Source organism: Sorex fumeus, unplaced genomic scaffold (assembly GCF_029834395.1).
Source record: "Sorex fumeus unplaced genomic scaffold, SorFum_2.1 ptg000011l, whole genome shotgun sequence".
NCBI lineage: Eukaryota > Metazoa > Chordata > Mammalia > Eulipotyphla > Soricidae > Sorex > Sorex fumeus.
This window is the reverse complement of record NW_026606068.1, coordinates 5,316,361-5,343,813: the sequence shown is the minus strand read 5'-3', so window position 1 is coordinate 5,343,813 and position 27,453 is coordinate 5,316,361. Positions and strand designations below refer to the sequence as shown.

The 27,453-nt window shown below is 57.9% G+C and overlaps 1 protein-coding gene across 1 annotated transcript in view; it reads left to right on the top strand.

The window, feature by feature from the left end:
- The first annotated feature begins 4,796 nt into the window (after positions 1 to 4,796).
- The window catches only part of UBE4B (ubiquitination factor E4B), an 86,473-nt gene continuing 63,816 nt past the window's right edge, over positions 4,797 to 27,453 (top strand). The window contains exons 1-2 of the mRNA XM_056110973.1: positions 4,797 to 4,918; positions 26,914 to 27,100. Coding sequence (XP_055966948.1) covers positions 4,895 to 4,918; positions 26,914 to 27,100 — 211 coding nt within the window. The 5' untranslated portion in view covers positions 4,797 to 4,894. The remainder of the gene's footprint in view (positions 4,919 to 26,913; positions 27,101 to 27,453) is intronic.

Sequence of the window (27,453 nt, the reverse complement as noted above, 5' to 3'; positions counted from 1 at the left end):
GCCAGGAGTAACCCCTGTGCATCGCCGGGAGTGACCCAAAAGCAAAAAACAAATAAATAAATAAAAATAAAGGCAAATATTAAAAAAAAATTGCTGCCATGCCCCAGTTGGACCCCACAACTTTGGAAGGACCTCACCAAGATACAATGTGCTGAAAATTCAGGTATGCGGGTTTTGTGACTGAAATCGCGAGCCTTTCTCGGGGTCGGAATGGGCTCCCGACCCCCACCTCCTTGTACTTCCAGAAGCCTCAGCAGTTATGACCACACTCCAGAGCTGCCACCCAGTTAAAAAAGCTATTCCAGCCTTACTTTCCTGATGGAAATACTGAAGTCCTGAACACACATGATAACCTCTCAGCACCTGCATTGCAAACCATGATGCACGAAAGGAAAGAGGGAGGAGGGGTGCCTGCCATAGAGGCAGGTGGGGAGGGTTGTTGGGGGATGGTTGGGAGGGAGACAGGGGACGTTGGTGGTGGGAGGCGTGCACTGGTGGACGAGTGTGGGATCTTTGTATGGCTGAAACCCAATCATGGACAGCTTTGTAATGGTCTAGCTCACAGATATTCAATACAAATTAGAAAAAGAAACAAAAATGCAACAAATATCCTTTAGGTACTTAAGGGTATGAAAAGTGAGTCTAACCAATGGCAGACTCCCGATGCTTGCAGCCTCCCAAGGCAGGGTTGCCTTTGCTGGGGAAATAACCCAGATGTCTAGTAACTGGGCTGGAGCGATAGCACAGCGGGTAGGGCATTTGCCTTGCATGCGGCTGACACAGCCGACCCGAGTTCGATTCCTCCGCCCCTCTTGGAGAGCCTGGCAAGCTACCCAGAGTATCTCGCTTGCATGGCAGAGCCTGGCAAGCTACCCGTGATGTATTCGATATGCCAAACACAGTGACAAGTCTTACAATGTTACTGGGTCAGCTCTAGCAAATCCATGAACAATGGGAGGACAGTGACAGTCTAGTACCTGACGAACAGCTGAAGACACCGCACATCTGACACGCAATCACACCCTCTTATAGTGACTTATATGAAATAATGACTTATGTGGAAGAAGCCACACCCCTCTGCAGCCCGGCTCGCAACCCGGCTCAGGGAAACCTGAAGGAGAAGCTGAGCGGGCGCAGAAGAGAAACGTGAAGGTCAGACCAGACCAGAGCCTGCGGGTACCAGAGGTTGCCCACAGGGAGCTTGGGGAGACCAGGGAGTGAGAGGTAATAAGCAGGTTTCTTTGGGGGATGACGAAAATGTCCTGGAATCAGCAACAGGGGTAAACAATGAGGTAAGAACACTAAGGTGATGGCTCGCTTTATTATTTTAAATTACGTTTTGGTTGTTTCTGATTTTGAGCCGCACTCGGTGATGCTCAGTGGTTATTCCTGGCTCTGCACTCTGGGATCACTCCTGGTGGGGGTTGGGGGATCATCTGGGGTGCCGGGGAATGAACAGGGCTGATTACATGCAAGGCAAACACTATACCTCCCGTACTATCTCTGCAGGCTCCGTGCACACTTTAAAGGCTGAAATCTCGAGCCTTTCTCGGGGTCGGAATGGGCTCCCGACCCCCACCTCCTTGTACTTCCAGAAGCCTCAGCAGTTATGACCACACTCCAGGGCTGTCACCCAGTTAAAAAAGCTACTCCAGCCTTACTTTCCTGATGAAAATGGCCACATTTGGTAGTGTATAGGCTTCCTCCTGGCTCTGCATTCAGGGGTCACTCCTGCTGGGCTTAGGGGCCTACAGGGGTGCTGTAGATGGCACTCCTCGGTTGGCAGCCTGCAAGGCAAGAACCCTACCCACTATACTACCTCTCCAGAGCTTCAAAGCACAATTGAAATGGGTGAATTAGGTAGACTTGTGACTTATATGGAAATAATGGACTTTTTTGGTTTGAGTGAATGTTGTCATTATGTGGCCAGAAGTCCTTACTTTGACTTACACAGGATTCCTTTCCTGGAGATAGGAACCTGCGGTGATACCATTTCACTAACAAATCCCTCACATACCTAGTCTTGACATTACTATTTCAAGTATATAGCAATATCTATCTATCTCTCTGTCTGTCTATCTATCTGTCACTGTTAATGTCCTCCTGTTGTTCATTGATTTGCAGGAAAGGGCCCAGTAACATCGTGAGACTTGTTGTTACTGTATTTGGCATATCGACTACGTCACAGGTAGCTTGCCATGCTTTGTCAAGCGGGCGAGATGCTCTTGGTGTCTTGCCGGGCTCTCTGAGAGGGGCAGAGGAATCGAACCCGGGTCAGCCTCGTGCAAGGCAAACGCCCTACCTGCTGTGCTATCACTCTGGCCCATTTTAACATATAGCAACATATATATATGTATATATATATAATTGTAACTTCTCTTTAATGCAATCCTTCTTTTAGTAAACCACCCAATACAGTACATTCTTTCTCTGGAAAAACGGAAACTTTCATAACATTGTTACTTTATCCGCTTGGGTTTAATTTATTTATTTCAGTCTTTCAGGACTATATTGATGGTTGAGGGAAGGCGGGGAGAATGCATGAAGGTGTCAGAAGGCACAAATTTGGGCTGGAGTGGGTAAGGCGGTTGCCTTGCATGCATGCGGCCAACCTGGGATCAATCTCTGACATCCCGTATGGTTCCCAGAGCACAGCCAGGAGTGATTCCTGAGAGCAGAACCAGGAGGAAGCCCTGAGCATTGCCGGGTATGGCCCTTCCCTCCTCCCCCCTCCCCACCAAAAAAAAAAAAGTACAAATTTACAGTTGTTGGGGCCTGAGAGATCGTGCAGCCAGAAGGCGTGTTTGAAGACGACCCAGGTTTGATATCTGGCACGAGTATCATTCCCTGAGCATTGTCAGGAGTGTTCCCTGAGTGCCAAGCCAGGAGTAAACCTGAACACTGCCAATGGGAAATGGGGCAGGGAGGGAAGGGGGCAGAGGAGGGGGATGGGTGTTTCAGTGAAGAGTTATTGCAGGGGTCAAGATGTTTGTCCTGCATGTGGCTGACCTTGGTTCAATTCCTGCACCGTAGATGATCACCGGACACTGGCAGGAATGATGCGAGCACAGAGCCAGGAGTAAGCCGTGAGCGCCAGCGGTGGCCCCAAAATCCAAAACTAAACTTCTAGTTCAGTCCTGGGGATGGAACGCCTGGCACGGGGCGGGCAGTTACCAGCGTGTTATTATTATGCTGGGAAAGAGACTGCTGATTGCACATCTTCCAAGTCTTTCGCACAAGGGAAAAATCAAGACGTTCTATATGTTATATGCATCTTTTGGCAACACGCAGCAGTGCTCAGGGCTTCCTTCTGGCGGGCTGGGGTGGGGGGTGGTGGTTTCTCCATGGGGTGCAGGGAACGAATCAGGGCCAGCCGCGTGCAAGGCAAGTAAGTGCCCTCCGGGCTGCACAAGAAAAAAATCTTTGGCGACCACGATCGCGTCACTTCGCAACGTGTACATCGGTCCAATTCCGAGGCCGAGCAGAGCGGCGGCGGGGAGGAGATGCCAGCCGGGCCGGGACCCCTGCACCCGCAGCCCGGAGACCCCTCGGCGCGGCAGGGCGTGGCCCCGAGTCCCCGACAACGAACCGGCCGCTTCTTGCTGGCGAGGGAAACGCAGGCGCCGGGCGCCCAGGGCAGGCGGCGCGTGGGCACCGCGTGGGCACCGCGTGGCACCGGGAGCCTCGGGGCTGCGGGAGAGGGAGATCAAAGGGAAACGGAACAAAACACAAAGGGAAGGAAAGGAAGTTTCCTGCAAATCGGAGCTCCCAAAAGCAGCCAGGTTCGGCGCGGCTTCCTCGGGCCGCGTGCGCACGCCGTGCCGGCCGCGTGGCTCCGTCCAAGTTGCACCATCACTTTTTTTTTTTGGGTTTTTTCTTTGTTTTTGGGGTCACACCCGGCGATGCTCAGAGGGGTCCTCCCGGTGGGGCTGGAAGCGGGGCACCCCGTGCAAGGCCAGCCTCCCCCCCCCCCCCCCCGCTTCCCCGGGCTGCCCCGTGGCTCTTCCCCATCCCCGGGGGCCGCCGCCGAGCAGGGGACGAGCCCCCCGGCGTGGGTCGGCCGGCGCCCCCCAACGCCGCCTCCCGGGGAGGGGGGGGGAGCGTCCCCGGGCCGGCCGCGCCCGCCGCCCCCGCGCCGTCGCCGAGGCAACGCGCGCCCCGCCCCCCCGCGCGCCGCCCGGCCCGCGCGCCCCTCCCCCCCGGCCCGCGCGGCGCGGGGGAGGGGCGGCGGGGGCGGGGCCCGGGGCCGCGGCCGGCCGGGCGGGGGGGCGGGGCGGGGCGGCGGCGGCGGCGCCACGGCGGCCGCCCATTGGCCGCCGCGCCGCGGGGCCCAAGGCCCCGCCCCCCGGCGGGGTCACGTGATCCCTTTCAAAGATGGCCGCCCTGTTGTTTTGATGAATAATACTTGGCGGGGCGCGGGGTGAGAGTCGGGGCGCGGGGCTCGCAGGCTTGGCCCTTCCACCGGCGCGTCGGCCGCGCCGTCCTCCCGGCCGCTGGGCCCGGGCTCCGGCGCGGACGCGGGGCGTGGCCGGCCGGCCGCGGGCGGGGAGGGGCTTCTCGGCTGCCCCGGGCGGCGGTGGGGTCGCTGTGCAGGGGCCCCGCGGCCGGGCCGGGGTCGCCGCCGCCGCCGCCGCGTGGGGCGCGAGGCCGCCGGGGCCCGGGAGCGGCGCCCTCGGCTCGCCCGTCGCCGCGGCCCGAGCTGGGAGCGGGGCGGCCCCGCGCCGCCTCCCGCGCTTCTCGCTCGCGCGGCCTCTGACGATGCAGTTCTGAGGCCGCTCCCCGAGGGGGGCCCCGCGCGCCCGGCCGCCGCCCCGCAGCCCCCGCCCGCCCGCCCGCCGCGCCCGCCGCCACGCACCGAGCTCGCCCCGGAGCCTTCACCATTAAGAGGAAAGCGATGGAGGAGCTGAGCGCGGACGAGGTGAGGCCCGGGGGCGCCTCGCGGCGGGCGGGGGTCCCGCGCCGGGCGGGCACGCGGGGCATCGGTCGCGCCCCCCAGAGCCAGGCGGCCTGCCCCGTGCCGAGCCCCGGCTGCTGCCTCCCGAGTCGGGGGGGGTCCGAGGAGGGGCAGGCAGGGCGCCTGGGCCGTGCATCTCCCTCCCCCGGGGGCTGGCTGGGCTGGCAGACCCCCGGGCAGACGCGGGTGGGCGCGCGCGCCCGCGCCCGTGCACGCGCCTTCACTGCGGAGCTGCAAAAGGGGCATCTGGGGCCTCGAGCCGGAGGGCTGGTACCGGGGTGGAGGGCTTCGGGGGCAGCGCGGGGGAGTCCCAGTGTCGGTGCCCGTTCCCGGGCAGACGTGTGCGGTGGCCCGCAGACAGACAGACAGGCAGGCAGGCAGATGCCCTGGCATTGGTCTCCTTAGCAGGTTGCTGCCCTGCCAGTCTCCGATCCACCGCCCCCTCCGGTTTTGTTCCCCTCCAGTCGCTGCTGCGTGGAGCTGGCCTTGAACTGGAGGCAGGGGACGTTGGAAACGCCCCCCACCCCCCTCTCTCTCTCCTCCAAGGGGCCACGCAGCTCCAGGATTTAGTAGGACTGTCATCATCACCTCGGTGGCAATTAGGGTCTCAGCGTAGGAGGGATTCCTGGTGGTCGCCCTGACTTTTTTTTCCTTCCTTTGAAGACCACCCGCCCCCCCACTCCCATCCCATCCCGCCCGGCTCTTTGAGTTGCCTCCTCGTCGACAGAGGGGCTTAGGGGACCATGCTGGGTGCCGGGGATTGAACCTGGGCTTAGCTGCATGCTTCACTCTTCGCCCCAGAATAGTTCAGATGTTGGCTCCGGGACTGAGGTTTCCCCAGGGATGGGGCGAGTGACGGATCTGGTGGGAGAGGGAGGAGCAGGTTGCAGAGAGTCAGGGGTTGCAAAATCCTGACTACCCAGTGGCGTCTCTCTGATTCTGTTTTCTCAAGTGCATCAGGGCTGTGATTTAAGTCAGCGACTATTGAACAGGTTCTTCACCGTCAGGGGAGCCCAGACCAGGTCCTTTGTGTAGACATCAGAAGACCCCCTTCTGGGCCCCGTTTTTTTCATTCATTCTGTTGGGTTCTTTTGAGGCAGGGATGTGCTTTAGAAGTCCTTAACTCTGAGAAATTACTTAATTTGTTAATAATTCTGAGTTGCCCTTGATTGAGAGTTTTTTTTTTCTTTTTGGGTCACACCCGGCAATGCACAGGGGTTACTCCTGGCTCTGCACTCAAGAGTTGCTTCTGGCGGTGCTTAGGGGACCATATGGGATGCTGGGAATTGAACCTGGGTCGGCCTACCCGCTGTGCTATCTCTCCAGCCCCTGATTGAGAGTTTTTTTTTAAATTTGTTTTTTGGGGGGCCCTATCCGGTGGTGCTCAGGACTTCCTCCTGGCTCTCAACCCAGGAATCTCTACTCGGGGGCTTAGGGGACCATACCGGGTGCCGGGGATTGAACCTGGGGTTAGCTGTGTGCAAAAGACCAGTAACACATGTCATTCTTTTTGTTGTTGTTTGTTTCTGGGCCCCATCTGGTGATAGGCACGAGTTACTTGGGGGACCATAAGGGATGATGGGGATCGAACCCCGATTGGCTCTGTGCAAGGCAAGTGTTTTCCTTTTTAGCTGTGCTCTCTCTAGCCCCTATAACCCTGTTAAAGATGCTGGATCATCCGAATTGTGGCTCTTCACCTTACCTGTTCCTTGGAGGATGTTGAACATTTTTAGTGACCAGGTAAAGAAACAAATGACTCTGTGGAGGTGCTGGAAAAACATTTTTCAAGGTCGACAGAGTATCAAAATAAATGTGGAAAATTAAATCCACCAATGTGAGATCAATAGGATATGATGTTCAATACTGAACACAAAAAAAAACAGTTCAATACGGGGTCATTTCCATCTCATCCGCTAATGGAACAAATTTCTAAATGAAGCTTTGTTTAGACTTTTTTTTTTTTTTTTGGAATTAAAGATGAGTCGCCCTTAACAGAGAGACCTTCCAGCGCCTTTTTTGTTTTGTACTATACCAGCTGCTCTTCACCGCTTACTTCTTGCTCTGTGCTCGGGGCTTCATCCTGGCAGACTTGGGAACCACATGGGGTGCCAGGGATTGAACCTGGGTTGGCTGTGTGCGAGACATGTGCCCTCCCTGCTGTCCCATTGCTCCAGCCCCAGCCTTTGCGGTTATATCGGTAATTCTTTTGGTGGTAGCTTAGGCGACCAAGTTTTGGAAGGTAACGCGGAGGGAGGTGATGCTCAAATGTATTGTTACGAAATAATCTGTTTGTATTACTGAGAATTCGCGTCACAGGGGCAGGCGGGCAGGATGGGGGCCTCTCCTGTTAGGATAGTGGGAGGCCAGAGTTCTCAGGTGGTTGGGAGAGCTGGGCAGAGCTGGGGACTGAGTCCAGGGCTGCTCTGGGTGCTGTCACCCTGGCCCCAGAGGCAGAGTTGAACAGAATGAAGTTCCAGCTGGACACAGCCCTGGAGAAATAGAGGTCCCTGTAGCGAGGCTCGAGCGTGAGAAAAATTTGGAGGATCGTTCGTGCCACGCCCAAGTCGTGCTGGGGGCGGTGGGGCTACTCCTGGCTCTGGGCTCAAGGATCACTCCTGGGGGTTCTGGGGCCGGAGAGTGGGGGTGAGAACGATATGGACGGGGCCAAGTCTTCAGCGTGTTGGCTCGGCGACTGCCTCACCTGCTAGCCAGTCTCTCTGGCACCTAGAATTTTTACTCTGGGCACTTCTGGCTCCCTCTTCTTAATTCACTCACAGTTCTTTTGTTTTGGGTCCCGCCAGGTGCCGCTCAGGACTTTACTCCTGGTTCTGCACTCAGGAATCACTCCTGGCGGTGCTCGGGGAACCGTCTGGGAGGGCGGGGATCGAACCCGGGTTGGCCGTGTGCTGGGCAAGCACCCTCCCTGCTGTGCTATTGCTCCAGCCCCTTCCGCAGTCCCTTTTTACGCCGAGGATGTCTTGAACTTCAGCGCTGCTGTCTCTTTGTAAAGCTCAGCATTCTTCCGCCGCTCGTCTGTGGACTAGAGTCACTGTGCGGGTGTAGGCAACTTGAAAACCACTGACCGACCGACCTACCTACCTACTTACCGCCTCGGTCCAAACTGCTAGTGCAGGACAGGTGTCGGCCCGCAGGTGTGGACAGGCTGAAGAATGCGGATGGAGCTCATTACAGTGCGTGGGTTGCTCCCCCGCAGGTCCGCGAGGAAGTTCATTCTCCAGCCCCTGCGTCCCAAGGCGTTACTCACGTGCGTTCTGTGAGCAGAGTCGTGGCGCGTGTGCTGTTGCTCACGGCTCAGTGATGCTCAGAAGAGGGCAGGTATTTTATTTATTTGGGATCGGGGCCACACCCAGCAGTGCTGGGACTCCCTTCCTGGGAGCGTGTGTGGTGCTGGAGATCTGGCTGCCAGCGGCTGTCCTTAATCCCTGTAAAATCTCTCTGATAGTTTTTTTTTTTTTTAAGTGTACGTTTTGGGCCACAGCTGGCGGTGCTCAGGGCTTACTCCTGGCTCTTTGCTCAGGAATCACTCCTGGTGGAACTCAGGGGAACCATGTGGGATCCCGGGGATCGAACCCGGGTCAGATGGGTGCAAGGCCGGCGCCCTCCCCACTGTATTCTCTCTCCACCCCAGGGCAGCTGTTTGAAGCTGTTTCTACTACGGTGAAGAGATTGCTGGGGGAGAGCCTGCTTCACTTCCCCTGAAATGTTTATTTTGGGGGGAGTTTGAGTCCCCCTACCCCTGCCCACGGTGCTCAGGGTTGCTCCCGGCCCTGTGCTCAGGGCCCTTGCGAGGCTCTCCAGACCCCCTGCGCCCCCCTGCTGAACCCCTGCCTTCCCGTGGTGGCCGGGCACTGAGGCGGGAGTGCCTAGTCTTTCTCCAACCTCCGTCTCGGGAGCAGTGTCTGTGGCTGGGAGGCGGCTGACGTGGGCCTGCGCGGTACGGTCGGTCCCCAACCTTTGCCTCGGCCGACGGGACCGCGTCATCCAGGCCACTGATGGCCGTTCAGAGCTGAGCCAGTTTGAGGTAGGTTGAGCAACTCGTCCATAGTGACCCGGCCGGCCGGCCGGGAGGTGCCGGAGTTGGAATTCAAACCTAGGCTCCGGAGCTGAACCTGCCCTTTATTGCTTAACAGCAGGCAATAAATTCACCGCAGTTTCTGGCTAAGTACCCTTCCTGGGGAGCGCTCAGGCTTCATCTGCGGAGGTGTTCTGCTGAAGGGCCAGCTTCACTGCGCTTCCTCCCTCCTTCCCTCCTTTTCCTTCCTTCTTTCCTCCCTCCCTCTCTCCCTTCCCTCCCTTCCTTGCTCCCTTCTCTCCCTCCCTTCTTTCCTTTCTTTTCTTCCTTCCTCCTTTTCCTTCCTCTTCCTCTCCTCTCCTCTCCTCTCCTCTCCTCTCCTCTCCTCTCCTCTCCTCTCCTCTCCCTCCTTCCCTCCTTTTATGGCTTATGGAGTCGCAACCCATGATGTTCAGGGGTGACTTCTGGCTCTGCACTCAGGAATCACTCCTGGTGGGACTCTGGGAGACCATATGGGATGCTGGGGACCCAGCCTGGGTCAGCTACATGCAGGGCCAGTGCCCTCTCTGCTGTGCTGTCTCTCCGCCCCGTTTCCTGTCCTCCCTTTGTAAAGATGCTTTGTATCTGCAGCGTGCTGGTATGTGGCGGACCGTCCTTATTTCTTGACAGAGTTGAGTGATTTGGGGCAGGATGCTGCCTGCCTGTGGGGATGGCATGTGGCACGAAGGAACCAGCAAGGAGCCTGGTGGGCTGCAGAACTGGTCCAGCAAAGGGGCTGCTGCCATAGCCAGTGAAGAGCCCCTGAAAACCCCTTCCCCTCCCTCCCATCCAGTGGGACAGAGCCGCCTGTGCCTGAGGGCGAGTGCCCGAGGGCTTCCTGGAATCAGCTTGCCTCTTTCTCAGTGACTTGGGTGCCCGGGAGGGAGGATGGGTGCAAGGCCAGCCTGGGCTGGAGCACAGGCTTTCTCTGTGGGAGCCCCTGGTTTGCTCCCTGGCACTGGACGTGCCCCCAGCTCTGCCAGGTCTGGCCCCCCCAAACAGTCCCAAAGCTGGCCGGCGTGGACAGGACGGGTTAGAAGGAGGGGCCCAAGCGCTAGCAGGTGAGGAGGGCGAGGTGGGCACGGCTGACCCGGAATTGTCCTGGCAGCCCATATGGGCTCCTGAGTGCTGCCGGGAGCGATTCCTGAGTGTAGAGCCAGGAGTCAGCCCTGAGCACTGTTGGGTGAGCCTCCCTCTAAGAAAACAAAACAAAAGGGGTGGGATGCGGGCAACCAGCTAGAGAGGCTGTGGTGGGAGGAGGTGGGGAGCCCTTCCCCAGGGCAGGCATGGAGTCCTAGGGTCACTTTGCCCTGGGACTGTGCTGATGCCATTTAGGGAGTGTTTGGCATTCATTTGGGTTTCTGGGTTTCTGGGTTTTTTTGGGTCACACCTGCCAGTGCTCTGGGGCTGCTCCCAGCTTCGCTCACCGAGGTGGCTCTGGTGGCAGGGACGGTCCCTTGTGCAGCCTTGTGCAGCCCTTGGTGCGGGGCACTTGCTCAGCGGGAGTGACCTTATTCGACCCATTTTATAGATTGGGAAATCGAGGCGAACAGCCCTTAGCTTTACTTGCCCAAGGCGCATGCAGTGGTCAGTGGTAGACTCTGGACTCCCGTTGTGATGACCGTGGTCTCCAGCCCTTAACTAAGTACCTCTGGCGGGCCCTGCCCCCTGACCGCCTCCGGCCGGCCCTCACTGCTGAGGCCTTTCCTCCACCTCCTGTGGCCTTTGGGAAGCCTCCCCTGGCTCCACGACGACCAGTCCCTGCCCACCCACCTGCTGTGCCTTGCAGGGGCCTGTCCCTGTCCTGGTCCCGAGCAGGGAGGAGACGGGAGAGCAGGGCCAGCCAAAAGAGAGACCGACCAGGTCGCCCAGAGGGCTGTGGGTTCTGGGTGCGAGTTTAGAAGGCGCCTCTTGACCTTGGGGTGACGTGGGGGGCAGAGGGAAGCTGGGCACGACCGGCTCCAATGGACTCTCCTAGGGGACGCTCTGCGCCTGTCACTGGCCTTCAGCCCCTCTCTGGGTCCCTCCCACCACCTTTTTCTTTCTCTCTGTATTTTTGGGCCACGCCGTGTGCTTGGGGTGCCCGTGCAGTGCCAGGGTTTGAACCCGGAGCCCCGCATTTGAAGCCCGGCCTCCACCTACCCGGACCCCACTGTCCCTTACAGGGCGGCAGCCGCCACCAGGGTGTTCTCTGCCAGCCTGATCCTACCAGCTTCCTGTTGGGCTCAGCACAGGGTTAAATTGAGTTGCCAATGGAAATGTCTTCCCTCAGTTTACACTTTTATGGGGAGGAAGAGAAATGTTACTTTGTATGCAGTGCCTGGGAACAGCCCCAGGGGGGAAACTGATTTTTTTTTTTCTTTTTGGCTGGGGCAGTTACAATCAAAATAGCAAAAGCAGCATTTATTTATTTATTTATTTATTTTTATCAAAAGCAGCATATAGGTTCAGTGCGTTCACTATCAAAATTCCAATCATTATTATTGTTGTTTTTGGGGCAATACCCCATGATAGTCAGGGCTACTCATGGCTCTGTGCTCAGGGTTCACTCCTGACAGTGCTTTGAGGACCCTATGAGGTGCTGGGGATCAAACTTGGGTCGGCCATGTGCACGGCATGTGCCCTACCCCTGGTCCTATTGCTCTGGCTCCCAGACTGATATTATCAGTAATGAAAATGTTGGTGGACAAAGGACCACAGTATGGCAAAGCCTGTACCAAGGGTGCTTAGGGCTTAGAAGTGAAAATCATTATTACTTTCCGTATTTTTGTTTTGGGGGCCAGACCTGAGTGGTGCTCAGGGCTTACTCCTGCCTCTGAGCCCAGGACTCGCTCCTGACAGGCTCTGGGTTCCTGTAGGATGCCGGGGATCAAACCTGGGTTTGCCGCATGCAGGGCAAGCACGCTCCCTGCTGTCCTGTCGCTCTGGCCCCTACCCAGCTTTTGCACTGCACACGAGCACTGCAGGCCGTGTGCTGGACGCTTTACCCACATGAAGAGTCTAGCCTGGGCGGCGGCATGGAGGCGGGGTGCCCTGGATGCCTGGATGCCCTCCCCACTTCTCAGGGGCTCACAGGGACACACTCGCCCTTTCTGAGAGAGGCAGCTCGAGGGTGTGGTGTAAGGCATCGGGCACTCACAGCCCCATCTGCTACTCTGACAACACCCAGCTGAAAGTGACAGTCGTGTTGGTGGTGGTGGTGGGGGGGGGGGTTCACTTCCCCTTGTACTGTCACCGCCTGGCTCCCAAGTTCCATCCCCGGCACCCACATGGCTCCCTGAGCACTACTGGGCAAGGCCCTGAAGCCAAAGGAAAATTCAAAGTCCAGTTCCTGCGGGACGCACGCTCCTTTCACACTGTCCTCAAGTCCCCAAGTGACCGGTGTGAGGCGGGCTCCTGGCAACGGAGGGACAGGCAGACCCTCCTGCCTGGGCACTACGATTCCTCTTGGCTCTCTTGTCCCTGTCACTGTGCTGCCCTACTGCCCAGCCCTCCTGAACCCTGACTTGTGTTTTCTTTCCTCTGTGTGTGTTGGGGGTGTGGGTGCTCCCAGGTGGTGCTCAGGAGGCTGGAAGTCCCTCCTGGCCATGGCCAGGCCCGGGGGTGCCGTTGACATCTGTTGTCCACCGTGTCCAGACAGGCGCCCGCGCCTGCGTGGTCTCGGGCCCTGGTCGGGGCTTCTGGAAAGGACAAGGAGATGCAGGAGAGGTGCCGGGCCCCGGCCTCTCCCGGGAAAGCAGGGATAGCGGGTGGTCAGCTCTTGGGGCACAGAGTCAGTGGGTTCCCCCTGTGAAGGGTGCCGCCCAGGACCCGGTGAGAGGGGCGTGAGCCAGCAGCTGCTCGGAGCAGAGGTGGGGTCCCCTCTCCATCCTGCGGGTCGCGCCCCCTGCAGCAGCTGTCTCTGGCCCCAGCCTGTCTGGTCAGGCTGGAGCGCGCAGGACGGGCATGTGGGAAGCTGGCTGGGCACACCACCGCGCTGGTCCGCGCCAGGAGAGGCCAACGAAGAGACGGTGGGGGGCCGGGCACGACTGGGCTCACCCTGGTGGCCCTCGACTATGTAGTGCCCAGCCTGAACCCGGAACTGTCCAGCCAGGTGTGGCCCTGCGGCTCCCTGCCCTGTTAGTGTGGCAGTGAAGCTGCCTCGTTGGCAACGGGGTCGGGGGAGTCCGGCTGGACCCCCTCAGTGGTCCTGCCGAGTTGGAATGTGGGGTCCCCAGTTTTAGTTGGCCATGGGTCCATTCTCTCTGTCCCTTGTGCCCTGGACCTCTGGCTGGTCCTCCGTCCCCTCCTGTGGCCTTAACCATTTAGTTTGTCATCTTCACTGTTTTGATGCTGCAGGGCCTGCCTTGGTGTCGGGGACTTCTGGGGCGTGGTGAGGGGGTGCCTCATGGTGCTAGGATCCAGTCCGGGAGGGTGGGGGGCCTGGCGTGGCCCTGGGCTTGTGCTCCCAGCTCCCGTTTTTTTTTTTTTTTTTTGGTGGGGGAGAGGGCTGAAGCATCATCACATTGGACTATCACGTGGGGTTCAGGTGTTCCCCAAGGTCAGGCTTGGCTTTCCCCGCCCTCCTTGCCCCCTGTGGCCAGCAGATGGGCCTTCTGGTCCTTCTGGGTCCCCGTGTCGGGAAGGCAGGGCGCGCTCCTATCTGGGTGGCCACCTCCCGGCAGGCGCAGGGGTGCCCCAGTCTCTTTGCAGCCCCATCCCAGGCACCCTGACCGTGCGGCCCCTGAGCCTGCCACCACGGGGTTACCTGGGGGTTCCACAGCCAGCAGCCAGGAAGGGCTGGAGGAGATGGATGACGCGCATCTTGGTTCCGTCATGGCAGCAGAGAAGCCCGGAGTGATGGCTTAAACAGGACAGGAACATGCTTTCCTTCATAAAAATATTTTTTTTAATTATTTTTTTTTGTTTCATTTTGGGACCACACTGGGCTGTGCTCAGGGCTGATTCCTGGTAAGCTCGGGACTCCATTTGAGGGGCCAGGGATTGAACCCAAGTCATCTGTGTGCAATCCAATTGTTCTGGCCCCTTAAACCTCACTTTTATTTAGTTTTTTTTTTTTTTTTTTTTTGCTTTTGGGGTCACACCTGGCAATGCACAGGGGTTACTCCTGGCGCTGCACTCAGGAGTTAGTCCTGGCGGTGCTCAGGGGACCATATGGGATGCTGGAAATTGAACCCGGGTTGGCCGCGTGCAAGGCAAACGCCCTACCCGCTGTGCTATTGCTCCAACCCCTCACTTTTATTTAGTTTTGTGTATGTGTGTGTGGGGGGGGGGGCGCGGGGGGAGGCATACCAGGCGGGCGTCCCTGCTTGGTGCTCAGTTAAGTCATTCCTGGCAGTACTTGGGGCTCTGTGAATTGCTGGGGACCGACCCTGGGTCTCCTCCTCCTGAGTCTGACTCAGGAGCTTCTCTCTGGCCCGAGTTTGTGTTCATTCTGTTCATTCCATTTTCCTTTTTGGGTTTGGGGTCACAGCTGGCGGTGCTCAGGGCTTCTCCTGGCTCTGTGCTCAGGGACCACCGTTGACGCTGGGGGACCGGATGGGATGCTGGGGGATCAAACCTGGGTCTGCCGCGTGCTGGGCAGACGCCCTGCCTGTGTCGCTGCTCCCTGGTCGTCTGTGCGGAGGCCTGTGTGTTCCAGAGAGAATCCCGCAGCCGTAGTGTCGGCAATGCTGGCTCCCGCTGGCATGGACTTCCAGAGCTTTTCACCCCCAGAATGACACGCACATCTGTGGGGAAGGGTCTGAGCAGTTGGGGTGCCTTGCCAGGGTCAGGTACTGGGTTCGATTACCTGCACCACCATAAATGAAAACCCCCGACCCCAGTTTTAAAAATTCTGCCTCAGGGGCTGGAGCAGCATCATAGTGGGGAGGGTGTTTGCCTTGCGCATAGCCCACCCGGGTTCGATTCCCAGCATCCCAGATGGTCTCCCAAGCACCGCCAGGAGTGATTCCCGAGTGCAGAGCCAGGAGTCACCCCTGAGCACTGCCGGGTGTGACCCAAAGAGCAAAAAAAGAAAAGAAAAAGTTTTTTTGCCTCGGTAAGAAGATGTGGATGTTTGCTCTCCACTGTCACGTGCCGCTGTGGTCTCATCTGCATCTCCCGCTTTACCCCCTGCCCCGGTGCAGGCCCACAGCCGGCCAGAAGCTGCATGTGAGGAGGGAGTTAGGCAGGTGGGCACCTGTGGGCGGTGGATTTTGACTGCAGACATCTGAGGAAATGCCCAGTTAGTCCTTTGGATTTTGATATCTAGAAAAATCTGTGGCGAGGATCTCTCTCTCTCTCTGTCTCTTGTCACACTCGTCTGTGCTCAGGGCTTACTGTTGGCTCTGCACTCAGGGGTCACTCCTGGTGGGGCTCTGGGACAATATGGGGTGCTGGGGATCATTCCTGGCCATGCCGGGGATGGAGTCCAGGACAGTCGCATGCCAGGCAAGGACTTCACCCCTGCACGGTCCCCCTGGCCCCCAGGACAGAGCATGGCACGGTTTGATGAGAGTAAGACATCATCAGAGGGCTGCAGAGAGCACAGCGGGGAGGGCGCTAGCCCTGCGCGATCCCCAGCACCCCATATTGTCTCCTCGGGCCCGCTCTCTTGGTCTCGTAGCTTCTCACCGTTCTTGGTCGTTGGTAGGGGACGGGCCGCTGGCGTGGGGGCACCACCCTGGGGTCTCATCTCCGGGCTGCGCCCTGATGGCATCAGATGCCACCGAGAGTTTTGTTGTTGCCTGTGGGGACGTGTGTGGCGGTGTCCACTGGGCCCAGGGCCCTGGCCTGGTCACCTTTGTCTTTCACGCTGGTTAATCTTTCACTTCAGACGTGCACCCGCGTCACACCGGCTGTCTGTAAGGGCCATGCTGCAAGGCTTTCTCTCCAGGCGGTGTGGGGGAGGGGTGACCGGACACGAGCTCGGCTTCTGGCTTGGGGGCTGCGTCTTGGGCCAGAGTGGCTCCGGTCAGGGCCTGTGAGCAGGGCTGTTTTTGTTGCCCCCTCTTCTGGTTTCCTGCTCTTGGGCCACACCTGTTGTGCTCAGGGCTTGCTCCAGGCGGGTTCTGGAGACCCCCGTGCTTTGGGGGGGATCCAGCGTGTGTCGGCCACGTGCAAGGCCCGCGCCCTCCCTGCTATCCTGTCTCTCTGGCCCGGGCGAGGGAGCTTGTATGGAAAGCCGAGTGGAAAGAAATGTTTCAGGGGGGCCCTTTGAACCCTGTCGCTTTTAACGTCACGCTGCCCGTGCTTACTTGACTGAGCTGTCTGCGCAAGTGTGTTACCGGGTCTGACTCTCTTCTATTTATTCATTTGGGGGAGGGATTGAGGGTGCCCCCTCCTAGCCTACTGCTCAGGGGAGCGTAGGCCGTGCTGGGGACTCGACCCCAGGTCACTGCCAGTGCTGCTGTGTGCAAGGCCAGCGCCCTGCCCGCTGTACCGTTGCTCCCTCCCCTCCCCCCAGTTCTGCTTTTACACGTGGCCTAGAGGCACTGGCCGGGAGGGATGACGCAGGAACTTAACTCTCCGTGACCCGTGCGAGGGAGAAACCTTTACTCACACCAAGAACTAGACCAGCAGGAAGTGACCAGAGGCCAGCATTTTCTCTTTCCGAGAGAGAGGCTGGGCGAGTGCTGGTGCAAGCCCTGCAGCTGAGGGTATGACCCCGGGCACAGCCAGTCAAGCGTGCAAAGAGGCACATGACCTCGGGCCTGCCCACAGACACGTGTGCAAACATCAGTTGAGTATATGACTCTGGGCATATCTGGCAACACGTGTGCAAACCCCAGGCAGGCATATTACCCTGGGCACGCCCACAGACACATGTGCAAACCCCAGTCAGGTATATGGTCCTGGGCACGCCTGCAGACACGTGTGCAAACACCAGTTGGGTATATTACACCGGGCACGCCCATAGACACGTTTTGCAAACACCCGTCAGTTATATGAGCCCGGGCACAACTGCAGACAAGTGTGCAAACACCAGTCGGGTATATGACCCTGGGCACACCCTCAGACATGTGTGTAAATAGTCAGGTACATGACCCCGGGACGCGCATGCATATACATATGCACGGCAGGTATATGGCCCCGGGCTTGCCCGCAGACACGCATGCCCGCAGACACGCATGCAAGCCCCACAGCCGGATCTGTGATTCCTGTCTTTGCAGCAATAGTGAAAGGGGGGATAAACAGGTGTATGAGTAAAGAAATAATTCATGAAATTGAAAATCACGTCTGCATTCAAAGCAAAAATGAAAAGCGGGCTGGCTTAGCCCCTGCGTGTTCTGGAGTTCTTGCTGGAGTGCGGCCTTTGGGAAATTCTGTGCTCCTTTATCGTTTGTGTGGAGGGGTTTATAGTTGTGTCTTTGGGCCTCGTCTGAGCCTGGCAGTGCTCAGGGCCTACTCCTGGCTCTGTGCTCAGTTATCTCGGCTGGCCGTGTTCGGGGACCAGACGCGGTGCCGGGGATTGAACTTGGGTCAGCGCCGTAACCCCCGGACTGGCTCCCTCTCCCTGCTGTGTTCTTTCCTTTGCTTTGGGGAACCCACAGGGCTTGCTCCTGGCCCTGGCAGGGACTGGCCCCCCGGCCTCCTCCACACCCATGTTCTGTGCCACTTCGGCCCACGAGGGGGTCTGGACTCAGTTCTGTCCTGGTGCTGTAGCCGAGGGAGCACTAGAACAGAGTGACTGTGTGTCCGCGATGTGCCCGCCAGGCCAAGCGCTTGAGCAGGACTCCCAGCCGCAGGCGAAGGAAGCAGGGGCCAGAGAGAGTACGTGGGGAAGGCTCCATCCCCGGCATCCTGTGAAGTCCCCTGAGCACGCCAGGAGTCAGCCCTGAGCACTGCTGGGTTTGGCCCCAAAACCAAAGCAAAAAACAAACCAAAAAAAAAAAAAAAGGAAGCAGAAGATTAGAAAGAAAATCGGTTGAGAATTGTGCCACCCTTCAATAGTTGCCCCAGGCGTCTGGGCTTCCTTTATTCCACTTTACTCTTTTGGTTTTTGGAACCACACCCTGTGGTGCTCAGGGGTCACTCGCAGGGGTGCTGCGGAGGGGGGCACCTGCAGGGGCTTGAATCAGGGGTGTCTACGTGTGTGTCTCTTAACCCCTGCTCTCTCTCTGACCCAGAAAGACTGTTGTTTCTGTTTTTGGGTCCATCTGGCGATGCTCAGGGTTTACTCCTGACTCTGGGCTCAGGAATCACTCCTTGGGGTGCTCGGGGGACCATATGGAGTGCCAGAGATCGAACCTGGGTTGGCCATGTGCACGACACATGCCCTCCCCGCTGTACTATTGCTCTGGTCCCTGAAAGACTTTTTAAAAATGTTCCTTCTCTGGTTTTTCCATTTGTGTGTTATTGTTGGTACCATTCCAGGAGGCCAGCTTCTCTCCTCTTTTGTAAAATCATCTCGGAAGGTTGCTGGGCCACTCCCGACAGTGCTCAGGGCTCACTCCTGGCAGAGCTTGGGGAACCGTATGGGATGCCGGGGCTCAAGCCTGCGTTGGCTGTGTGCAGGGCCAGCACCTTGACCCCTATACTATTTCTCTGACCCCTCTTTTGGCTTTTTAAAAAATATACATAATTTTATTTTTTTTTTAATTTTTGGGCCACACCCGGCGATGCACAGGGGTTACTCCTGGCTCATGCACTCAGGAATTACTCCTGGCGGTGCTCAGGGGACCAGATGGGATGCTGGGAATCGAACCTGGGTCGGCCGCGTGCAAGGCAAACACCCTCCCCTCTGTACTATATCTCCAGCCTCTCTTTATTTTTATTGTTATTATTATTTTAACCATTTTTATTGAGGTGTTGGGCGTACAGTACTGTTAATTGTACACGTGGTATTCTAACCCCACACTCTCAGCAGAGGGCCCCAGGACCCCTCCTCATCACAGCCCCACCCCCAGGTAAGCTAAGTTCTTTTTTTTTTTTATTTTTGTGGCCACACCCAGTGGTGCTCAGGGTTTCCCCTTGGCTCTGCTCAGGGATCCCTCCTGGCAAGCCTTTGGGGACCCTGTGCCATGCCTGGTATGAACCTGGTCTGACTGCAAGGCAAGAACCCTACCCACTGTTGTTCCAGCCCCGTCAGCCCATTCTCTGGACAAAATCTTCAGCTCAGTGGCTTTGCCCGCGTGGTGTTTTCTTCCCGTTTCTTCTGGGAGAGAGCTTTCCTGGGGCCCTGGATTTGATGTAGACACTGCGGGCGCCTCCAAAAACTGCCAGGTGTGGCCTAGAAGCAGAGCAAAAACAGAACAATGATAACGGCAAAGTACAGACAGAAATTATGGAAGTGAAAAACATTTTTTTTTTGTTTCTTAGACACCTGACTACTTCCGAGTGGTGTTTCATTTCCTTCTGGAGAAGTTCCTTAAGTCTCTCTAGGAGGACCGGGGTTGGGGGAGGGGGTCTGAAGGCAGACTTGCCCTTGGCCTCTGAGTTTCTGTCTGTCTAGATGGACTTATGGTGGGGGGGTCCTTTGATCTGGGGGCAGTTTCCTCCTATCGGGGGTTCCTCCTGTTGGGGGTGCTTCTAACGGGGGTTCTATCTGGAGGATCTTTCTATTGGGGTCCTTTTCTCTGAGGGTTCCTGGGCTTCTTTCTATCTGTCCTTTGCTTTTCCTCTTGCTGCCTTTAGGACTCTGATTTTTGTTGTTTCTTTTGGGGGTCATACCCTGTGGTGCTCAGGGGTGACTCCTGGCATCCTTGGGAAATCTCTAGCTGGTGCTGGGGCTCCCTCCCTCCCTCCCCCCCCCCTCCCTCCCCTTCCCCTTCCCCCTTCCTCCCTCCCTCCCTCCCTTCCTTCCTTCCTTCCTTCCTCCCTTCCTCCTTCCTTCCTTCCTTCCTTCCTTCCTTCCTTCCTTTCTTTCTTGCTCTAAATTTTCCTCTTACACTTTACTTAAACACTGTGATTTACAAAGTTGTTCATGATGGTTTGTTCCAGGCATTCAATATTCCAACCCAAATTCCACCACCACTGTCACCTCTCCACCACCGTCTCCATTTTCCCAGCCACCCCTAATGCCTGCCCCTGTCGCAGGCCCGCAAGAATTTGTTTCATATTGCTTGTCGTCAATCATTTGCTAAACGAACGATCAAAAATTTTTTTGCGTAGAAGAAAATCAGTGAAGATTGTTGCATCTCACCACGGAGCCCTTCAGCCCTTGTACAAGAGATTGCTAAAATGCTGTTACGGATTGAGCCTTCTGCGTTGATATTTTGTTAACCGAGATGGGCCCCTTCTGCATCACCTCCCGTCCAATCTGGTGTGCTGCTCTGTGGTTTATCAGTGTTGTCGCATTTGGGACGCTGCTCCAGGAAGGCTGGAATTTTTAATGGGGTGATGTGGCTGGAGTTACATTTTTAACTGAGTGGTTAACTCTGGGGTGTTTGCGTGAGTGAGTGCTGGGCTTTCGGAAGTACAGGGAGCTGCGGGGAGGTAGCCCTTATAACTGGAAGCCTGGACATTTCAGTCACAAAGCCCGCAGAACTGAGTTTTTCAATAGATTGATTTTTGGGTGAGGCTCTTCCCGAGTAGTGAAGCCTGGCCGTGGGCATGGCAGCGATGGTGGAGAGGGGGAGGGATTGTGGAAGGGGAGGGATTGTGGAAGGGGAGGGATTGTGGCGAGGGGAGGGATTGTGCAGTGTGGAGGGATTGTGCGGTGTGGAGGTTTTCAGCTGCTAGGACTCTTTGGGTAGACGCTGGGCTCCCTCCCCAACGACTCAGCCTTGCAGGGGTCTCAGAGACTCTGTGGCTTGTTCTCTTTGGAGACTGAGGTACACGTCTGGCTCATGGCCAGCGAAGGAGCGTACCGAGTTTTGTTGCTCTTGGTATTTTCTTCATGCTGTCTGCGATGGCCTCTGCTGCTCCACCTGGGAGCTCACTGGTGGCTTCTCAGCTTTTCCCCAGGGCCATTGAGCGCCTCTTGCAATTTTTTGAGGGGGAGGGTGGACCGTACCCTGTGATGCTCAGGGGTTAGTCCTGGCTCTGCACTCAGGACTCGCTCCTGGCGACTCTCGGGACCATCTGGGCGTGCCTTGTGTGCATGGCCGGTGCTCCCTGCAGTGCTCTCCTGCGGCCCCTCTGAAGTCTGGCTCCAGCGTTGTTTTGGCCTGTGACCCGTTAGGGACTCCCCCGCTGTCCCCCTGGCCTTGTCCTTTGCTGACGTCCCTCTGGGGGCCCCGTTTTGGCGCACAGCCACGGATGGTGGCTCTGGCGTCATGTCCAGGTCGCAGGGGCAGCCCTATGGCATCTTGCCCTTGCCCTGTTGGGACCTGCTGGTGCAGGGGAGCCCCTTCCTCTCCCCTCGGGGACTGCTCGCTGCCACCCCAGCTCTGGCCATGTAGGGGCGCGGGGGTCAGTGCCCGCAAAATCCTCTCCCCTGGAATGTTCTACACTCGGGGGGATCTTCCGGTGGCATTGCTGCCCCACGTGGCTTCCTGTGTGGCGAGGCCGTCTGTCTGTCCTTTGTGGCGAGGCCGTCCGTTCGTCCCGAGTTGGTCGCGGCCCCTTGTGCCCAGGGCTGGGAAGTCTCTGCTTTTGCTTTGCAGCCATGTCGCCCCGAGCAAGTCACTTCACCTTTGGGTTCTGGTACCTTCTCTGTGGCAGGGAGAGAAACATCCCAGTCCGCTGGGTCCTGAACACCCCGCGCCGGGCACATGGGAGCGGGTGGGGGCGGGGGGGGGGGCAGGTGTGGCTCTTGGTTCCGCGTTTAGCCGCCTGGAGGCGCCAGGGGCTGTGGCAGCTGGGACGGCTGTGCTCCCTCCGAGCGCCGGCCCGACTTGGCCAGGAGAGGCCTTGTGATGTGTGTCTGGGCTCCGTGAGGTTTTTGGTGGGGAGGTGAAGTCGCTGCCTGCGGCCCTTGGGTCGGAACCCCAGCAGCCCGCCAGCTCCTGCCACACTGTGCTGGCTCCTTGGCCCACAGCGGTGATGCTGGAAGGAAAAAGCTCCCCATCATCTTTGGCCTCGTGTGTCCTGTGACTGAGGGGCCACTCCTGTGGCTCAGTGGTTAGAGCCTCTGCCTCCGGGGCCCGTGGCCGCTCCTGAATCCCCAGCAGCACCCCGCACTGCCAAGTGCCCCCACCCCCCAGCCCCCCACGATTCTGCACCACACGCGTGTGGAACCCCTGATGCTGCAGCAGCGACATCACGGGAGATGGCAGGACTTTCAGGACTTCTGAGTGAAAATAAGTTTAAAAGTGTAAATTTTTGAAAGGAAGCTGGCTGACCGGAGTGACGGTACAGCAGGGAGCGTGTGGCCTTGCACCCAGCCGACCCGGGGTTTGGTCCCCGAGCCCCGCCAGGAGTGACCCCTGAGTGCCGAGCCAGGAGGAAGCTCTGAGCACTTGGGGTATGACCCCGAAACGGATGAGAAAAGGAAGCTGGTGAATTTTGGATCCCAGCCGTGCCGTTCTCCTTTAAACGCATTTATTGGGGCTTCTTTTATTGGCCTTGGAGCAGCGATGGCGAATGGCTGTTGCCCCTTGCCAGTTTTAACTCTGGCCAGCTATTGTGAAAGAAAATAGACGCGACGTTAATCACCAGAATCAAGGCTCGGGCCTGAGAGCAGGCCAGGGTAAATATTTGAAAACGTTTTTCTTCTCGTTGAATTTATTTATTCATTTATATATTTTGGGGTAGGAAAGTAGGATGCTCCGATGGCGTGAACTCGTAACTGAATTCGAAACAATGCCTTGTGGATTTATTTCTCTCCACCAGCTGCTAAAAATAAACCAGCTTGGCCCGTCCCCTGCCGGCCCCCGCCTGTGGCCCAGCGCGGCCCTTTCTCTTTGGAACAGAAGCTGTTTTGAATCTATTTTAGTTCCCCAGAAACGTGAGGGTAGGAAGTGTTATATCGGGAAAGAACAATTTGGGGGAAAACCCAGTTTTCGTGTCAGTTGTGAAGTAACCAAAACAGTCAGATGAGACACTCTAGGAATATGGCCATAGTCAGCGTGTTTGCAGTTGAATTGTGGTTTAAAACAGAAATTGATAATGTTGATTTTTTTTTTTAAGAAGCCAATTTATTTTATTTTATTTACTTCTTTTCTTTTTTGGGTCACACCCAGCAATGCTCAGGGGTTACTCCTGGCTTTGCACTCCGGAATTACTCCTGGCGGTGCTTGGGGGACCATATGGGGTGCCGGGGATCGAACCCGGGTCGGCCGCATGCAAGGCAAACATCCTACCCGCTGTGCTATCGCTCTGGCCCCGATTTTTTTTTTAATTTTAATTTTTAGGACAGAAATCGATAAACTGATTTTTAAAATACCCCTTTAATCTGTTGGATGCTTTCTCTTGGGCATCTGAGAAAATTCATTTTAAAAGGATTTGAAAAGGGGCTGGAGAGATAGTAGGGCAGGGAGGATGCTTGCTTTTCACGCAGCTGGATCCGGGTTCGATCCCCAGCACCCCCATATGATTCTCCAAGCCCCTCCCCAAGTGATCCCTGAGTGCAGAGCCAGGAGTAACCCCTGAGCACAGTTGGGTGTGGCTGAGAAACAAAAGTCAAATAAAAGAACTTGAAAAAAAAAAAGATTCTGTGCTTCCAGTGAAGAAATGGAGGAAGCCAAGAAGGAAAACGTGAATCGTATTTTGGTGTGTTGGGGCTATTTCTCGTTTTTTGTCTCGGGTTGTGTTTGTGATCAAAGGGAGGAGACTTCCTGGGGGGACGTCCTGTCCGGCCATCATCTTGGGGCTGTCAGGACAGCGCCCTCTGCTGAGGGTCACAGTGCCGTGGCTTGCTCTTCCTGGTCAGGCCTGGTCTCCCTGTTAGCTCTGCCTCTCTTCGTTCCTCAGGAAGGGCGGGGGGTGGGGGGTTGTTTCGGCTGGTGATGCTCCGGGTTTGCTCTTGGCATCGCGGGGTCCCTCTGGGGTGCTGGGGTTTGAACTTCGGGCAAGGCAACCGCTTACCCACAGCCCGGGGCCAAGGTTCCGGCGGATTCGGGCCAACCCGGTGCCAGGCAGGCCAGCTTTGGCCCCCACACGTCTCTCTCGCTCTCATGTCCAGTCTCAGTTCTTCAGTCCGTTTGGTTTGGAGTGGTTGCTTTTTTTTTTCTTTTCATTTTTGGCCCATGGCCTGCCGTGCTTCCTCCTGGGTGCTCGGGGGTGACTCCCACAGTGCTCACTGTGAGTGGGGAACTGACAGAAACCGTTCTTCTCGGGCCTGAGGCCTGGGTGTGTCCAACAGAGTCTGGGGGTCGTGGCCCGGGAGAGCGGGGAGCCTTTCCGGAGTGAACGATGCTGCCCGTGTGCCCACAGTGAAGTTTTGGCTTCGAGCATTTTCTGGTCTTTTGGGCTGGGGGTCAGGCCACCTCCTGCAGAGTTCAAAGGTCTCTCTGGGCAGGGCTGGGGGGACTGTGTGTTGTGCCAGGGTTGGCCGCATGCACGGTCAGTCCCTTATGCCCCGGTACTGCCCCTCTGAACCTTCTGGTAGTTTCACTGGCCCTTTACTATCAAGCAGCAGCAGAGTTGACATTGCTGAGGTGTGGGTAATCAGTGGGGAAAGTTGTTGTCATAAGAAGCTCGGGGGGGGGGGGGTGGGGGGGAGAGTGTGGTGGTGAGAGTGATATCATGGTGGGGAGGGCGTTTGCCTTGCACACACAGCTGACCTGGGTTCAATCTTCGGCACTCCATAGCATCCCTCGAGCACTGCCAGGAGTAACCTCTGAGCATCAGCGGGTGTGGCCTAAAAAGCAAAAAAAAAAAAAGAAAAGCTGAGGGTTGGGTGGGGGAGGGTGGGGACCACATGCAGTTTGAGGACGAGTTCTGACAGATGCTTTGACACCCCCAGAAGGCGCTTTGGGGGAGGTGGAGGGGCACCCACGCAGTGACCTGGAGCTGGCGGCAGTGCTTGGCCGTCTAAGGCTGGAGCCCAGCGGTGCTGCAGGTGGCCCGGAAGCCCTCGGGGTGCGTGTGCCCCGGGATGAAACGTCTGTAGGCAGCCGGTCCTGGTTCGGTCTGTGGCGCCACATTCGGTCCCCGAGCACTGCCAGGCGTGATCCCAGAGCACTGTGGCCCCCAATTCGGGGGAACAACCCACAAAGGAAAACTTGTCTGTGCAGACATGAGCTGTCTCCCTGGCCTGGGAAGGTGCTCATGCCAGCGTCTCGATGTGGAAACTGAGGCGCAAGGTGTGAAGAGGCCCGGGGAGCAGAAAGCCCCCGCATAGGGAGCTCCCCGCACATGAAGGGTTCATGTTATCAGAAGGCCCCGGCAGCGTCTGCGGCATCTGTGTCCCGTCTGGTCCCTCTGTCCATCTGCCTGTCCCGGACACCAGGGCGCCTCCCCCCCCCTTCACTTCCGCTTCAGTGCCCTGGGCCCTGCAGCAGCACGTGGAGGAGCAGGGTCCAAGGTCAGGCTGACGGTCATTTTCTGTGCCCCTGCCGTCCTGTGCCCAGAGTGGCCAGCCACAGCCCTCTGCCCGTCCCCGCTCTCGACCCAGCGCGTGCCCGCCCTCATCTTTCCCGGGGGGAGGGGGAGAGCTGGGGGTTCTGTGTCCTTGCGGCTTTGATCTGCTGCCTGAAATGGAAACTGTGTGATGAAAGGAATCGGATCTTGCTGCCTCTACCGGGCCTATAGAGGGTCCAGGAAGACAGACACCCTCCTGCCCCGGGATCTCCAGAAGGGCCCTGGGGAGCTAGGGAGGTGGCGGGGGCGGGGGGCAGGAAGGGTCTCTGGGCGGCCTTCACCCGCACTGCACCCCCTTCAGTAGTTAGACTCACCCCGCCCCATGCGGTTCCCAGGGTAGGGGCCCTCTCTCTCCTCTCTCTCCAGTTTCTGGTCAGGCCAGGGGTGCTGCTGGTCTTTGGGGGGGCACGGGCGGAGTCAGGGGGGCTGCCTCCTGCTGTGAGCTTCCATTGTCCTGGTGGCATCTGCTGGGGAGAGCAGGGCGACGGGAGTGCCTGGACTGCCCGGACACTGTAGTAGCCAGGGGGCAGTGCTGACCTCAGTGATGCTCTGGAGGGGCTGGCAGGACTCCTTCGGGCTCCAGGTGCTGACTCGCTGGGAAACAGATTCTGGAGGAGGTTGTGGGGGTTTCCCCCGCGCTGCCCCATAGCTGGGCAGATGGTCCACGGCTGCCTCAGTTTGCTCCGCCCGAAATGGGAGTGACTTGATACCCCCGTGGCCAGGGCGAGGCAGGAGCAAGCGCTGACTCATGGCGTTCCCGGGAGAGCGCCCCGGCTCCCCCACCCCCAAGTCCTCTAATCAGGGGCCTGAGAGATGCGCCACAGGCTGGGTGTGTGGGCCTGGCCTGCGGGGATGCCCGGATTCCCTTCCTGCCACTTCATGGCCCCCCAGCACCGTGTGGGGAGCAGCCCTCAGCAGTGCTGGGTGTTTCTCTCTGTCTCGTGAGTTAAAATGGATCGTGAGGGGCTTGGAGTGACAGTAGAGAGGCCAGGGCCTGGCATGTTCCTGTCCCCAGCATCTTGTATGTCCCCCTGAGCATCGCTGGCGGTGGCCCCCAAACAAACAAAAACATTTGGGTCTGGAGCCATAGTCCAGCGGGGAGGGCGCTTGCCTTGCCTGCAGCCAGCCTGGGTTTAATCCCCAGCACCCACCCCCGAGCGATCCCTGAGTGCAGAGCCAGGACTAAGCCCTGAGCACTGCTGGGTGTGACCCAAAAAGGTGGTAGGGGGGATTATGAAATCGTGCTTGGTCCCAAATGATGACATGTAGAAACAAGTTTTAGTGTCTGATGACAGGAAGGTGTTGGGGAAGTGAGAGGCCTCGCACATGGCACCTTCTGCAGCGTCTGCGGCAGTGCCTCAACCTCCCAGTCCACGTTGGCCTCGGGGGTGGGGGGGTCCTCTCTGCTGCGGCCCACCTGGCCGGGCCGTGAGAACCGTGTTTGTCCAGCGGCGCGGCGAGCAGATGCCCTGATGCCCTCTTCCCCTTCCTGCCCTAGATCCGACGGAGGCGCCTGGCACGACTTGCCGGGGGACAGACGTCCCAGCCGACCACCCCGCTCACGTCTCCCCAGCGGGAGAACCCCCCGGGCCCGCCGCTGGCCGCGTCCGCCGCGGGGCCCTCGCAGAGCCTCGGGCTCAACGTGCAGAACATGACCCCAGCTACCTCCCCCATCGGCGCTGCAGGTAAGCGGCTTCCGGGGGGGCTTTCTGCAGGGGGCGGGGGCGGGGATGGCGCCGGGCGTGGGAGACCAAATCAGTACCCGGGGCTTGGTGAGTCTTGGCCCGGATCGCTTGGGTGTGGGAATGTTTCCTCCCTGGCGCTTTTATCTCACTGGCCAGGTGGTGAATTCAGAGGAAACTTGGTTCTGCTGATCTTATCGGGCGGGTGATACTTTGAGGGTGAAACAGAGCCGGCCTCTAATTACAGGCTTCCTGGCCTCATGCTCCCCGGCGCGAAGGGCGGTTCTGTAACTTGGGGTGTAAGAGCTACCCCGTGCGTGCGGTGCTCGGCTCTCGCGGTGGTGTCCGGCCGGCAC